Source organism: Dufourea novaeangliae, unplaced genomic scaffold (assembly GCF_001272555.1).
Source record: "Dufourea novaeangliae isolate 0120121106 unplaced genomic scaffold, ASM127255v1 scaffold60, whole genome shotgun sequence".
NCBI classification, from domain to species: Eukaryota; Metazoa; Arthropoda; class Insecta; order Hymenoptera; family Halictidae; genus Dufourea; species Dufourea novaeangliae.
The window spans coordinates 1,327,935-1,344,897 of NW_015373935.1; the positions used below are offsets into that span (position 1 = coordinate 1,327,935).

At 46.5% G+C, this 16,963-nt stretch overlaps 1 protein-coding gene across 1 annotated transcript in view; it reads left to right on the top strand.

Moving 5' to 3' along the window:
• Positions 1-7,318: 7,318 nt before the first annotated feature.
• The window catches only part of LOC107185344 (homeotic protein ultrabithorax-like), a 147,702-nt gene continuing 138,057 nt past the window's right edge, over positions 7,319-16,963 (top strand). Inside the window, exon 1 of the mRNA XM_015573009.1 lies at positions 7,319-7,997. Within this exon, the coding sequence (XP_015428495.1) occupies positions 7,319-7,997 (679 nt within the window). The remainder of the gene's footprint in view (positions 7,998-16,963) is intronic.

A 16,963-nucleotide genomic window follows, 5' to 3' on the forward strand; every position in this document is an offset into this window, starting at 1 on the left:
AAGTAATTTTCAAAACTTTTGAAGTGTACCTAGGATTTTTGTGATAAAATTGGAATCGTTAATATGCGAAAGGTTTCGTTAATTCCGGATTGTGAGATAACATTGTGTAGTGCAAATGGTAATGTATGATACGATGCAATCTGAACAACTAATACTTCATGCAGAATCAAAGCTTGTTACTATGAGATTAGTAAATTATAATTTACGACTGTAAAGGCTACTTACGTACAATTGGAACATCTGGAAAAATTGTACCGAACAATCGTGAGTTGATTGCCATTCATAGCCCAAAATTGGAACCATTGTCCGAATCTAGTGTAACAACACGAACAGATCACTATTTTTTCCGTGCTCCACAAAATGCTTTCAGTGATAAACTGTTACGACGAAAAGTGCAGTAATTTAGTTCAGCGATCAATGCGCCGTCAATTGGCAGGAACGATAATTATCATCTTTATGTATACTTTTCATTTTTCTAATCTGAAGTTTTAGACTTAGATATTCAGTTGTAGGATCAGGAATGTTGCAGTGAACATATATAAGCTAAAAACGTATCAGTATCAAACGTAGGATTCGATTATCTTTCAACAATCGTAACGTAATTGTCGCGACGATATCGTTTTCCAAATTGCCAATATTCAATATCCACGGTATTGAACGGAAAGTGATAAAAGTAACGGTATTAGAATTTCGATTAAAATCGCCATTTAAAGTGAAACCGCATCAGTATTTTCAAAGGTATCGAGCACGTTCCCGTACAGCGTTCGCATAAGTAACGATCTTCGAGCAATAGCTTACCCGCACCCTACCATTAGGTCTAAGTATTTATGGGCTCATTCATTTCGTTTTATGTTTCAATTTGGACGCATTGATACTTGTTTGTTTACATGTAAGCTGCCACTCATTCATTCGGTCGTTCAGCTACTTCTAACCAACCATTATTATCCCCTTTGTCGTCGCGAACACTTTCTTCATTACCCACGGCAGTTCTGTATCCTATCATTACGTATTACTTACTACTCATTGCTATCTTGATAACACGCTAATGAATCGTATATTTCCACGTTTATGCTGCGCTCGCGTTAAACGCAGCACGCCATGTTCTATGCATATCGAGCGGACGACGCTCGTTTAAATATTCCTTCGGATTGTGGATATATATCGACAATATTGGACTCGAATCGATTTCGAGACAAAAACGTTATTGCAAATGATTCTTTTTACGCGCTCGCAGCATCTTCTTGTGTTGACAAAAAACCGAATTAATAATTCATAACGGGATATTCCAATTGCTCCTGAAATTATGCAAATTGTTATGCGTTTCATCACCGTATAGTAGAACTTGTTAAGTCGACAATGGCACCTCGGGATCGAAGCTCGTATGATTTAATACGATACCGCGCACAGAATGTGTTATTAATATTTAAAGCAGAGATCGTATTTAACCACACGCAGCTGGCTCTTCCAATTACCCTTCATCGATTTATTCCTTCGCGTAAAGCAATATGTCCGATCGGGTAGAGGCTGATTCGTGCAATGCTGTTAAATATACAGGCGCGGGTAGGTAATTTCGAAAATTCCGCTCGACTCACAGGCCGCGATCGCAAGAAGGTAGCATGCGAGTTGGAATGTGTGAACGCGCCTTAATATTTCGTGTACCGCCGGACAGGTTTCTCCACCGGTAAGGTAGGCCGCCATCAAGTTTAACGAGTTTTCAACTTGTGTTTAAATAAATTGGCCTCCAATTACGCGAATGTAGGCGTTGTCTTTGCCTGTGTGCGCGCGCGTCCCCTTTTTTTATGCCACATTTTTTTTTCGTTACCGAACTTCCTCTTCTCCGGTTTGGATTTTTGCTCCCGCGTTTTCGCGTTTTCCGTTGAGATTATGTTGCGTGCAAAATTATCGTTAAGATTAGCCGGCCAAAGACGCCAAACTGGCTGCGCATACTTAATCTGTTCAGCTATTCGAACATCTACGTTCCACCTTCGCGATTTACGAGTGCAGCTGCACGAGCAAGATTGGCAACAGTGGACGGTTTCATTTCTCCTTAATGCGTCCGCATCCGAAGCCTCGACCGAGGGTGCTTAGAATTTCTATTCGAACACGAATCCCGGCCAGAAAATATTTATATACCCTGCGTGAACGATCGGCCCAAATAGATTTTTCACCGCGATGGAAATATCGGCAGCGAGAACGGTAGAGAGCTGCAAAAGATATTTTGCAGCCAGGTGATACTGCAGGAAACCGCTAGATGGCAAAGAGGACATCTTCCGTGTCCTTGGCGGACCTGAACAAGGATCCTACCTTTCTTCGTAATATACTGCAGATCAATATACACACAATTTCCATTTTCTTTCGATAATAAGGAACATGTTAAGAGAGACATGAAATATTGCACAACAATACATTCCTTCACGTTACTAAACTCAAGGCGGCCATTTTCGTACTTCCATATTCTACAGTGTATTTGAAAGTATATTCTTATCAGACCATGTTCGTTTCTGATTTTATCGTTCCGTACTGTATACACAATTGATTTTGAAAATTAAAATACCTTAGTGGTAATCTGTATTGAGTGTTAACAAAAAATTGGATTGTAATGTAATCAAACGTACTATTTGGAGAACCTTCTCGATGAAAGATACACGTATATAACAGTTTTCGTCAGTGTTTTGTTGACAGTGTGTTTAAACAATTGTGTAATTACCTCAGTGACTCTGTGGAGGTTCTATCCAAAAGTGTGTTATTCTAAATAATTTTTTCTACGTGAACCAAACTATGTATGTATGCTCGAATACACCGGCCAGTAAGCCATTATCATCTGCCGCCGCGAGTGCCTTTATATCACAGGTTGATCCCCAAGAGTGCCGATCCGCGCGAATAACGACGACGAGAATCGTGCTTATCTGAAATTCTGACGCTCGTTCATGATCGAATATTCATCCCTGGCCTCCCTGGAGAGAGCGAGAGAGAGAGAGGGAGTGAGAAAGGGTGGCGGAGGGAGGATGAATAAGAAAGCAAAAGAGAAGAAAACGAGAGGGGGGAGCCACAGTAGTGTTAGAGGAGGGAAGAAAGACCAACCAAAATGAGAGTCCAACCAGTGCGTTGAACCATGCTGGAGGAGACCAGAAGAGCCAAAGCCACCAGAGCGATGAAGAATGGATGCTGGTTTAGCAAGAGTGCAGATTTGCCCGTGTCGGGTGCAACGGCCCCTTTGCTTTCGTGTCCATCTTCTCGTTGCTATAGTTACGCCTTCTAATACCTGCATCTTCGAATGCCCGTTCTCCACTTCAGTTTTGTTTGAAATTCATATAGAGAATGGCTATTATCCATTTTGGGTTACCTGAAGAATCGCTCCATTGATGATGTTCCCTGATATGTGAGGTTCATTGTTATAATTATCTTATCTTGTGATAATTAACGAATATTCTGCCACTTCTCCTGAGATCATTACACGAGGTGGTTCTTCAACACGAGCAGTAAAATTATAGCATTTTTTAAAAACGTTACCTCTCGCTCGTGCCATTATACAGAAGCCTTTGGACCATGTGTTTCTGTTTTCTGTCGCCACCTACGGAAGATACATCAAATACATAAACGTTCATAATACAGGTGGCTGGAGACAGTGTAACCGTGCAGCGAAAAAAACATGTAATAATCATGAAGCCATCAGGTTACTGTCGTCAGTAGCTACAGAGTGTCCGGTTCTGTGAGAACAACCTTGGTCATTAAATAAACCCCTTTTAGTGGATGCCTGGTTATCTTCAATGGCGTTTTAAAAGGGGCATTTAGGCCCATTTTGGCTACCCACACAGCCCCTGACACCCTTCCCCTTCTTCTGCGTTATGGTGGCTCTCTTCACGCCCCCACCATATTCGACACGCGTCCTACCACGCTATAAGCTTAAAGGCCCTGACTTTTACGATTCTGTTCAAGTGGTCATAAAACCGGAGTTTATTGCCGTCATGATTTTCAAGCAAACGGGCTGCCACCTGTCGGAGTCCCACAAAAGCGAAAACGGCATCAAGTCTCGTCACCAGGGCTCTATCAACTCGAGTATCTGATAATTGTCTCGATAAACCACAGGTCTTATCCTTTATGCATAATTAGTATATGTACAATACTTATACCATTGCAGGCAAGCAAACTATTCACCGTGTATTTATTTGCGTTGTGTATCTGTTTAAATAAATAATTACATTAATAAAACATACAGAGCCATTAATTCAAGTTTTATATCAGTTTAATCAACTTCACACGATGAAAGGACTGTGGCTTGTAAACTGACATTTTATGTTGTGATAAATTATGTAAAAAAAATTGTATAGCATACGGTTACGTTTTTACACATTACAATTTCAACATGCCCAGGATATTGTAGGCAAAAAAAAAAGTGGAAATACGGAATATGAAAGTGATTGTGAACAAAGAGTGATATCATCTTAATGTGCAATAAAAAGTGACAAATGATGTGTTTCAGTTACAAGATAAAAGCATACAATGTGTGAATAATTGGTCGTAAACGGTACCATTCAAGAAACGGGAGTGTGTTTATAAACCCCTTTTTTTCGAGGCACGGTCGAAGTAGGTGGGTTATATCCTAAACATTCATAATGGCGAAAGTGAACGAGCAAATAGTCGGGTCCGGCCCCTGAGAGCAGCTTATGATGGGCATTACTCGGCTCGTTACGGAATAATTTACGAGGTGCGAACCGCGGGGGCGATAATCCAGCGACATTTACATCCCAATAAACATTCCCGATACTGGTGCGGCGCGCGCCACGGCGCTTGCTTGCCCGCTTCCCTCACGAGGCCCACTTTTACGGCGTTTTAATTGCACGACCGTAGTCTAATTGGTTCGTAAAATGCCGAAGTATCTCGTAAAAGACGTTTATGATTACATTCCTGTCTTTCGTACTCGCAATCGCCGCGTCATCATCGAACGCCTTGCACGCGCTTCGAAACATCAGAGACCGGTTCAACTTGAATCGAAGACATCATACGGATGAAATGCACAATTCCGTGTGTACGAAACGTTTGCCCTTCATGTATTCGTTTTCTCTTCAATTGTTTTTTTTTGCCGCTGCATGTCGATCAAAGGATTGCGCGCGAGACTTGATCCCAGAGACCGCTTTCGCCAATAACAATAATCGCAAGGCGCCTCGTTGATGTTGGTCGTTTGAACGTCTGAATGGATCTGGCAACGTTAGTTCGCCACGAAACTCAGAGGTGGCGGTGCACGTATCCCCACGAACGGCGGGCGAGCGTGAAGAGGAGAGGAGAGGAAACGTTGCGTGACGCGCGTGTGGCGTGCAGCTTTCGCTCTACCGCACGACGGCCGACGTGTCTGTATCCGCGGCTGCTCGCGCGTTGCCGCGTGGTAGGGGTAACGCGGGGCGGCGCCTAGCCGGTCATGGGCGTCGTTCCAACTTGGAACTACTTTCACATGGCGTAGGAATTTTCGTGCTCTGCCGGCGCGGTACTCGTGACGAATTCAATTCTGATTGGTCCTTAAGCATAACCTCCTCCCTTGGCACCCTGTTTTCTTCTCCCCTCCGCTCCGTACTCGGTCGCTGAGACCTCGTACTTCCCGTCTCCCTCTTAGCTGCTGTAATTCTGTGTCTTACTCTTTTTCACTCTTCTTCCATTTGTCTTTCTTTTTCTCCGTTTCTTCACCTCGTCTTGAACTGTACTCTAAACGCGATACTCGCCTCTTCTCTTTCCTTTCTTCTTTTGTTGTTCTTTCCTCAAGCTTTTCTTTACTTCTGTCCTTACTACTTTTCGGTCTTTCGTTATTCCGTCTCAAAAGTCTTATCTATTCGAGTTGGTCAAAAGTGAGACGATACTCAACCACACGGTTCACACAGCGAGTACGAATTTAATCCCGCGGCACGTTGTTGAGTTGCTTGAACGCTCGTCGGGGGTCGCTGTGGAGGTCTAATCGAGAGAAAGAAAGAGAGTGTACGAGAATCGTGGAAGAAGGGAGACAAAACACGACACGCCGGCGAGAGGTGGAGCGAGACGGAACGAGAGGGTGAGAGAGCAAGCGTGGAGGGGGCGTTGTGTGCGGGGGAGGGGGAGACCAGCGACAACGGAGCAAGCGAGAGAAGTCGGTTATCGTATTGGAGAGGGGGACGTTGCATGAAAGACAAGGAGGAAAAGCAGCGGTGCGCGCTTCTCGTTGGAACGTAGTACACCGTGGAAGAGTGTGCGCGCGTGAGCGAGAAGGAGCGGTCAGAAGGAAGAGAGGGAGACCGATAGAGGAAAAGAGAAAGAGGAGAAACGAGAGCTGGTGGGAGAGAGAGAGAGACAGAGGGAGAGAGAAGAGTTGCTGGTGGAAGCAGGAGAGGCCGATGGTGAAAGAGAGAGACAAGACGAGGCGAACGAGTGAGCAAGAGACAGAGGACGGTACAGAGTGGCGGTACACGGGGCGCGAGAAAAGCGGTAGTGTGCCGTGGACCACCGCACTGGCATACCGTGGTTCGTTACGATCCCCTTCGTACGTCGCTTCGTACTGAACCTCTCACAGTCATCAGCGAAGTCACATTTCGACTAGTGCTAGTGTGCAGTGCGGACAGAGTCAACGGTTACTTTGGCCCCTTTAAAAGATCGACTGACTATCCGATACGGGGCCCCGGGCCTGACCGATCAGAAATCATACATACAATTTTCTAAACGGTAGAGAGACCCACACAGGCAGTTTTATAGCCCGTCTTATTACCCCGGTTTATTGCGTCGTAACGGTTTAACGATCATCGCCTGTTTTCCACCACCTAGACCACCGGTTTATACTCTGGTCGGTAGCGGTATCCATAACAAACCCATAAAAGTCAACCCCTGCCGCTGCCATGAGTCCCATTCTGAATTACAATCCTACGGCCTACTGACATTGACACTGTGGGTGCAAGCCGGCCGTCTATACCTACCTACCTATCGATGACTTTTATGACCTCTTAAAAGCGGTTTAATGCCCGTTTGCTCGTCCCTCGTCAACGCTGTCATCTGTCGCCTCCCGCGTCAACCAGAGTATCGGTTCGCAATACGACGCGCTTACCTATTTGCCTTTTGGCGCGAATCAGCTGAACACGGAACGGCATTCGCCAGCCGTGGAACGATCAGATCGGTGAACGGACACTACCCGAAATAAGTCGGGGTCGGAGCACGGACTAGTATCGGTCGACTAGCCGCGTGTGTACGACGATATTTAATCGAAGCAACGGACAGTTCTCTCCGGAGGTGGTTGCGTTCCTCTGTAAACCCTATTGGTTCTTCTCGAGTGCCGGTGTTTAAGTGCAAGTGATTCAAAATACCCGGGATAATGAACTCGTACTTTGAGCAGACTGCGGGTGGCTTCTACGGAAGTCACCACCATCAAACAGGAGCCGCCAGCCAGCATCATGATCCGGCCACAGCGGCAGCCTATCGAAGTTTCCCCCTCGGCTTAGGGATGTCACCTTACGCGTCCACGCAGCATCATCATCACACATCGTCATCGTTGGGGATACATCCGGGCGGTGGTACCAATACGAGGCCACCCCAAGACTCGCCATACGATGCGAGCGTCGCGACGGCCTGCAAACTATATTCGACGACACCCGAGGCAACCGGACACACCACCTCCTCCTATTCGACCACAGCGACTAAGGATTGCAAACAACAGGATCAGGCAGCAGCCCATCAAAACGGTTACGCGGCAGTGATGGCAGCCGCGGCCGTCAAGGACGTTTGGCAGTCAGCAACCTCCGCGGCTAATAGTCAGAGCAATTCGGTCGTACGTCCGTCCGCGTGTACTCCAGAAGGCACGAGGGTTGGTAGCTACGGTGGTCTCGTAGGCGGCGACCCGGCATCGAGTCCTGGTAACAACAGTTCCTCGAGGTCCCTCACGTCGTCCTGGAACACCTGCAGTTTGAACTCGTCCGCGAGCCAACCGGTTGCCACGCAACTACATCAGCAACCCACCGGCAACCATACCTTCTACCCCTGGATGGCTATAGCAGGTGAGTTTACATTCATAAGATCATTCTATCTTTGGATGGGTTAGTGTCTGTCTCTGTCTCTCTGTTACCCGACGATTATCATAACAGCCGTGATGAAATATAGAAGCGACACGAGAGCTTAGGGGAGAGCCCACGGTAGTATAAGCCACGTGGTCGAGAAAGGCGTGGTGCATCGAGTTTACCCGGGTCGTCAACGGCCAGGGTAAATCGTGTTCTACGGTTTCACGGCCAGTGTTCTAATAATGCGAACGATACACGATCGAAAGTAATTCTTCTTCTGCTACATACTTATGTGGTTTCAATTATGTTCTCTTTTTTTGCGGTACGCGGGAGAGGATTTAATACCGTGACTGTACAGGTCTACGTGTGTTTGCGAACGAATCCAAACAAATCATTCCGACCGGTGCTCGCACTCTGAAAAATAGAAGACACGGTTGTATACAATCGTCGAATGTAAGGTTGACGTAGTCGCGTTACGTCGATACTGGTTGTAGAAATTTTTTCGCCGGGTCTATTTGTGCGTCGATTGAAATACGATGTATCCGTCACGAAGCGTAGCCGAGATAACGGATTTATAGTCTTCAGCGGACTAAAAATATTCCGTTGCCTTCTGCGCGAATGAATGCACTGCGTGCTTTTCCCAACTGCCCGCCTGCCTGCCTGCCTGCCGGGGGTTGGTAATAACTAATCCACCCGTGTGAAAGCGACGTGCAAAGTGATACCTCGAGTTATCATTAATATGCCTGCCTGATTCTGTTTGTCTCTTGTGAGTGTACCGTACTTCCAACCACCGTTAACAGAAGAACATAGCTTCTATTTTAAAGTCAAGAAAAATAATCCGGTCAAGAGAGAGAGAGAGAGCTTACTTACTCGTTTCATAGATGTTGTATTTCTAACTCGATCAATGCTGATCTTTAGACGTGTATTTGAAGAGAATTCTAATGTAGAGATGGTAGCTGAAGGTTGATCATTCATTAAATATTCATGTTCTACGAACATGATTCTCACAGCTGAAAATGGAAAGCATTATACTTCATTGACAATCGAGTGGATTGTCTAATGTTTGTGCCAGCGTGTCATGTATGTATAGTCAAAGTTTAGTCCCATAGGTAGCGATCGTCGGATCGTGGAAAATCGGTCATGCAACGCGATAAAGTTACGTCTGGTGGATAGGTAGAATGGAGTCAAGTGCGTGTAAAATCGTTGGGTACGTCGAGTATAATGGGGAAGCCCTCGTCCAATTGGGGTTCAAGTGCCTTCCTCGTCGTACTCACCCCTCCGGAACCCCGAATTCCGGTAGTCAGCTGTTTCTAGCGATGTCTTTGTCCCTCCCGGCAAAGAGGTACCCCAGTAGCCTCTCGCTTTGTCGTAGGCAGACATATAATCACCGAGGCCTCTCCCGAGCTCTATCTCGCTTCTTGGTCGCCGCCTCTTCTCCGGCGACTCAGCTGTGTCTTGAAGACTGTTCGTCTTTCGTTGCTCGATCCTTTTTTCCCCCGTTTGTTCCGTTGCACTCTATCTGCTTGGGCCGCGTCCTTCCCTAGCCTCCTCCTCGCGCCCTACGGTCCGGTTTAAGGTCCGCCTATATTTTTTCTTCCTGTTCGACCACGCGAGGATCCATTCTCTTTATGCATACAAAGGTGTAGGGATTATTTTATGAGCTTCTCGTGACGTAGGCGCGTGCTTATTCAAAGACAAGAAACGGGATTTTATTCGAACGAACCTTTATTCTTTACGTCTTCTATAAATACCGAATCCTCCCGCGGCGAGAGAGAATGTTAATAGTTCGGAAGGCGTGGCGATTAGTAAGCCCGTTCTGCTTTCTTCTTATACTGGCGTGTTCGATTCTGTTTCGGTCCGCCAGTCAGTCGAAAAAAAAAATCGGTATCCTTGAATCGAACCTATAGTCTCTTGATGTCTTCCATTCAGTAACTGAAACAGATACACGGTTAATGAATCGGAGGCCTGGTGTGGATCGGCAAGGAAAGTGATTCTGCATTTCCACTCGGGGTATGCGAGAGAAACGGAAGATATGATCGTCCGATTATGAATCCACGAGTCCTGTCGACGATGCGGCGGAATGCAGCGATCGTAGGAGGAATCGTTTGGGAACGGGAAAAGGCAATTGATCGGCTTACACTCTTGCGGAACAGGTTCTATGCGCTTCGCGGATCGAAAGTCGTTGACTCATTTCGCGCTCGCGCCGGCAAGTGCTCTTCAATGTTGCTGGTACAAGCGATACACAGGCGCGTAGGAAAATTTATCGATACAGGATTATGGATTATTTCGTCGTAGATTAAAGTCTCCCGGGAGTAAATATAGAGCCATCAACGTGTCCACGGAGCATTCGTAGGCCGCGGCCGCCTATAATAAATAATTTGACTTTATCGTCACGCACGCGGAGAACGAATTCGTCGAGACAGTGTTACCTAGCGTTGTGTGTCGCATACACCGTAAAAACGCACAAGCTCACCGTTCTCGTACCTTGGTGAGCCATGCTTTTATTTGTTCAAGCAATAACCCAATCGATACTTTTTTCACTGTTGCTTTCGAGTATGAATTACCTGAAAGCAACTCCAAATTTTGCATTCCATTTTCATCGTGACCTTTTACCACTGGTTTCATTTCAATGCAATTATCAAGCTCGTTGTTCCTGTCGGTATGTCAATTTTTGTTTGTTTGTCGTCGGGACTAATACAAACGCTTACACGCCCCGCAGAACGTCACGCGAAGCTGTGTGCCTGTAGCATGATTTACTAAACCTGCGCCGGTATTTGCGTAAACGTCTATCCTAAGTGTGCAATAAGTGATTGCGCGAGCGATTATGCCGCCCAAATAGCACAAATCAACGGGTTCGATAGACACGCTATCATTAACTCGGTTTTATTGCGGGGATCTGGTGCTGCGGGGGGAACACGATCTCGGGACACATTAACTGGCCGAATACGCGTGCGTACGACGCGAGCCGATCGTCGAAGAAACTTGATTACGTGGAATGCATTTGTATCATTGCCGTGATAAACATCAAAGGGAGCACAGTCGGTTGAAACTCATTGTGATTTATAATGGCCGTAGAGAGCGTCGGTATCGCCACCGTTTTCAGTTGTAAATGTCTTGCCGGTTAATGTTGCGGTAATGAAGTAATATAATGCTATCGAGGGGCATAATGAATCGTTATAGATACGCGGCGACGATTTTATTCGAACAGACAGGCATTTATTTAGATAACATCGACGAGCAACAACCGAGCGCGCCTTGTAGAAACGGTCGTCGCACGGATGATTGAATGGTCGGTCGGTTGTTTAAAAAAGTTTTATCGAACGCGTTTCTGTAACAGCGGTGGCAATTTTCAAGACACATAGCGGGACGCAACAAAAGCCTTTTCTGTGGCCCACGAGTATCACTTTCGGGGGCTGTTTTCAAACGCGAGCGAAATTTATGGCCCTCATTGAAGGGTCCGCTCTGCGTCTATGGGGTAATTAGAGGGCGTGAAGACGGAGCTTCGAATACTATCTGCACACCCCGCGGTTCATTTATCCCTGTGAAAGTGCCTCGTTTCCCTGAGGCTTTCCTTAGAATGCTAATTCTTGTTGAATGAGAAATGGGACACCTCCTAAAGTATATGTGCATTGAGTTAGTAAAAAAAGACTCTGCCGAAAAAATTCATTACTTATTCTAACAGCATAAGCGTCTGACCGGTGGTATATTAATTTGTCATGTGAGTTTAATGAAAGAAAATTTTTTCGTGAAAAATTAGTTAACTAACCACCCAGTATTTCGTTACTTTAAGGTAATTCGCTGATCAACACTTTCTGTGTGTCCCGGCGATGAACTTCCCGAAATTGATTTAGAAAAAAATGTGAAGTACGTGTCGGAATGTTAACGATCGGGGCGTGTTGTCCTGTTCCTTTTTTTGATTTACGCGCGTCGATATCGCATCGTTACGGCGATCTTTATTGGGCGGCTCGGTTCTAGTCCCGGCGTTGCGTACGAAAGGATAGAGCTAACAAACCTTGAACTCTTGGTGCTGAAGCGGCGAGAGGTTCCCGCGTAAAAGCCACGTGGTTTCTCCCGCCACTCCTCTCCCTCTATCTCTCTCTCCTTCTCGAGTTGGAAACGAGTATGGTGCTACTCGACGATACGACGGTTGCCAGTAGGTGTTACGTACCTCGGGGAGCAACCTCGTTCAATATAAACCAGCTAGGAACAACGCTGTAACCGTAACGTTGACGTTTACGACGACGAAATCGTGGCTCGGCTCGTTTACCCCTCCTCCTTATGTGCCTCCACGCTTACCGCTATCGTCGCTGCGAGGGTTCGTCGGTAATACAGAGCACATATCTTCGTGTGTATCGACCAAGATCGTTCCGCGTCCGTCCCTCCTTCGTGTGCGGTAGGAATGTGTTTCTCGCTGGAACAGAAACACGGGGCAAGTTCATTGTACAAATCATTTACGGGCCGGCCGTTCTTTTTTTTTCTACGGGTCGGTTTCACGCGAGCTTCTAATTACCGGCACACTGATACTACGTTCTTGGGATTGTCTCGTAAATTCAACATCGTGTCCTGTCTCTTCTATCATTTCCATTTCATTTCCCCACTTGTTTTCGCTGTTATTTCCTTCGTTCCTTAGTTCAATAAAATTCTGAAATCAAAAATAAGTATGTGTCATCAGTAGTGCAACGTATAAACGGATCGAAGGGTGTGCACACAACGGGTCTTGTGATGTGTACCTCAATGGCTGACGAACATGGCCGAGTGCACTTTCCATCTTGATGCCTATACCCATGTTTCCGGCCCCGTCCATTCTGTTGCTGTGCCCCCGACGACGTTTTTACGAACCATTTAAGCCGCTAATTTACAATCGGAAAATTGAAAAGATCGGATCGTGTCGGAGTCGCGTCGAATATAGGCGTGCGTGTTGCGCGCCCGTGACCAAGTGGTTCAGCCTTCTACTACCTATAGAGGTGCACGATTGTGCCAAGGCGGACGGACGTGTGTGTTGGTGCGCGAACACCAGCGTACCGCGACCTAAAGAGGCAACCCAAGTTGGTAGGTGCGTTCATCGTGCATGGAGGCTCCGCAGACCCTTTCCATGTGTTGCTCCGTTGGCCCGGATGGAGGATGACGTACGAGCCTCTCCGTATGACTTACTACGCCCTTTTCCCTTCTCCACGCCCGCCGCTTCTGCGTACTGTTCGCTCGAAAAACATTCGGGTCTCTGGAAATTACGTGGCCCTATACACATCTGATCGGAGTTGGTGCTCATGAGCATCAAATTCCTGATGTGCTACCTACCCGTAACTCTCCATCTGTCATCTGTTTTGCAAATGCTATACCATCACTTGCTGGCTTTAAATATCCCTATTCTCGTTGGACACCGTACAATATAGAGGTTTGAAAATTGTTTGCAAGGTTAAATTCAATTTGAGGGAATAATTTATTAGAAGAATGATTTTATATTTGATAACCAGTTGTGGTTGCTGCTTCCCTGCTATGCATATAGCTGATTCCTAATTCGATATAAAGAAACATCGTGTTAGCAGTTATTCTTTTTCATCTGGGAAGCAATTACAGAACATTTCATACATTACGAGCCACGATTATATCGTTTTGCTTTTTCAAGTGTTTAATGAATAGATTTTCAATTTATGTTCGTTAGCGACTGATTGATTCTGGTATATTGTCGTAAAAAGGGGAGTGCAGGTATCGCGACATAATGACAAAATGCCGCAGAACCATGTCATTAAAATAAGTTGTAAACATCGATCAAATTGTATCGAGACGCTTGTAATTTCGATAAGCCCTTGCAGTATAATTCCATCACAACTTTGAAGTACCTATCGTCGATCAATTTTTATACTTCGGATGCGTTACAACGCGAAAACCTTGAAAGTACTAATCACCGATGTTCAGGATTCACCGCATGGAAGTGTAATTTCTGATCGGCGGAATAACTTACATCCTGTCTCACGTTCTTCTGCCGACAACTCGACCGCCACCCGTGAACACGAGTAATGTTATTTCATGCGATTGGCGAACGACCGACCAGTTAACTGCGTGTTTTACATCTGCGATATAATTGCGGCTAGCGTTTGATACGATCTGCGGCTTGTTACTGCTAAACATTACTTCGACCACATAAAAGTGCTTCTGCATTGATTACTGCGTCTGCTACGAAAGACACCGACGTTTTGTAAACTGGGGGAAATGAACAGCTGGTGCGGAAAAAAAGCGATTTATTAAAAGCTACGTTTATATTCAATTATAACGACCAAACAACAGAATTGAATAATCTGAGTCTGTAAATTTACTATAAGGTGGCACTAAATACGAAGAATGCTTCAGCAGACTGGAATACAATTCTTATTGATAATGATTCATTAAGCCATCAATTAATACCGAAGCTGTTACTTTTAACTGCTTCAAGCTACTTAGACTGGAACAATGATTCCCATCTAGATATTGTCATTTTTAATTTCCAAATGATCGAAGGCTATAAATCTTGGCGGCGAAGACCCTATGGAAGCGTTTCCACCGGGACGGGAACTCGATGAGCACGAGGAACGATTACAAGATAAACGAGGTGATATTAGCGCGGCGATGTTGCTCCGGTATCTTATGCCAGCATCGGGTAAGAGGACACACTCGTACACGTGTATCTCAGTGGTGGGCAAAGGAACGTTTCGAAGACTGACGGGGGGCTCCCGTGTCTCTATCGAACGGCCGAAGGATGTCCAGTGGTGGTAAACAATAGCAATGGTTTATTCGTGTCTACGAGCTGTAAAGAGGAGAAGACGCGGTGGAACGTGAGCGGTCGCGTAACGCGCGAGCGAGTAAACGAGCGGGCGAGTGAGCGAGCAAAGGCATAGGCGCTGATCGCACACGTTCAGCCGGCAGCGTACCGGCTGCCTGCCTACCAGGGTTCTCAATTTGATGGACGAGCTGTTCGCATGTACGAACGGTGCTGCGCTAGCTCACCTTTATACACCGACAACAGGCCGTACGCTATCTCGGTGTTTTGCAAATTTCATGCGGGAGGAGTTATCGCCCTCGCGGCTAGGATTAATCCTCTCGCCCGCGTACCATTGTCGTTAGTGGCAATTTATCAATTACTCTGCTGTTTCTGAGATTGTTTCCGAAAGCAAAGCTTCTCGGCTCCCCCTTGCTTCACGGGGTGTAGAAACCAATCGTTTGTCGGCGATAGTACGCGACTGGTTTACATTTTTGCCGGGACAGGGAACACTTGTAAATGAAGTTGAACGATAAGTAGCTGGGATACACGCCTACGATGGATGAAATATATAAATATATACGAGACGATAAGACGAAATTCGTTTTCGCAAAGATTTCAAGGCTGCGTCGACGGCATAAAATCCGCAGTTTCGATTGGTTCAGCTTCTTGCCCTGGTCTATAGACGGTGTACTGGCATTTCACTGCTCCGGGCTGAGATAATGCATACTTTGGATCGGCCGCGCTTCGTAGGCACGAAGAACGTGTTTAGGTGCTCGACGATCGGAACGACTACACTGGGGCGGACAAAGGCTATGTATACCTGTGGCCGTAAGGAAGGATGGATACAGGGCAAAATGATTGAATCGAAAAGTGTTTCTGCTCACGTTTTTGTGGAATACCCCGACGTTGCCCCGAGATGAAGATGTAGCACGTATACATGTATATATATATCGTGCATTCGCTGCTGAGAGTGGACAACTAAAGAACCATCGCAAAAGGAGAAAGAAAAAGAAGAATGAACGCCCGTCGAAGGTATCTGGACGATTCTTGAATAAGTCAGAGGGACTCGTCGAACAAAACCGAATCCGTAAGTCCCTCGCCGATGATACCGAGGGTGCTCCGTAATTAGCCCAGCCATTAAACATTCATCAGGAAACACGTTTCTGCCGCTCGTCTGTCCCACGATAAAACCAACAATTTCCATCGGTCGGCTAAACGTTTCTTCGTTCCATCGATCTTCCATCCCGGGCGTTACTTACGGATTCGACGCGATGCCTCGGCGTCGTCTCTACGTGGAACTCGTTGAAATCGATGATCGCCGGCGCATCGCGCGGCCGTATCACACCGTTTCCATCAACCTGGGCCCCCGGTGAAAAGAGAGTGGTGGCGGCTGCCGTGCCACCGCCGCGCCGCAAACTGTGGTGGAGGAATATTCGATCCGTTTCTTCGTATCCTCCTAACTCCGCCCGTTCTTTGCCGCGTTCTGGCGCCATCTACGCTGACCCGTCGTGGCCCGGGTATTCAATTAATACGCGACGATGTAATCAGGCCAGCACCAGTTGATACTGCAAATAGACTGGGACGTTCATAACTTATACAGGGACCTCTCCTTTTTCTTCCTTCTTGTTCTTTTTTTGTTTTTGCTTCTTTACGCCGGCAAACCTGCCCACGGCTCTCCCGTCTGTCCGGACGGGGCCGGCCATTCCATACAACACCTGCCACCCTGGTTTGTGACCCGGCCACCACAATGCTTTCACGATACCGCTCTGCCTTTCCGGCAGTCCTCATTCCGGTCAGGTTCGAACGATTCCACCCGGGCGACACGGCGTAAAAAAGTTATCAATACGGACAGCTAATTACCAATAATACCGATACGCTTTATCGCCACCGTAGCGGCAGCGAACCGGGACGCGTGGCACCTCGGCGGAGCGAAAAGTGAACGTCGATTATTACCCGTTTATTTGTTTATATCTGCCCCGGCGAGATTCTCGCCCGTTGCCTCCTGCGAATAGAACGTAACACCGATGGAAGGGGCGGGCCAGATACGGACTCGAATGAAATATGATCGTAATGGAAAGGTAAAACTGGACGACGTGCAGCTAGACGAAGCAACAGTGATTGTTACGTTGTAAAGGACTGTAATAGGCGACGACGACTATTTTATAGACCTCGAAAGTTTCCGTGGAGGCAGTTACGTTCAAGGCCATTGCTGTGAACGTGAGTCACGTCTAGC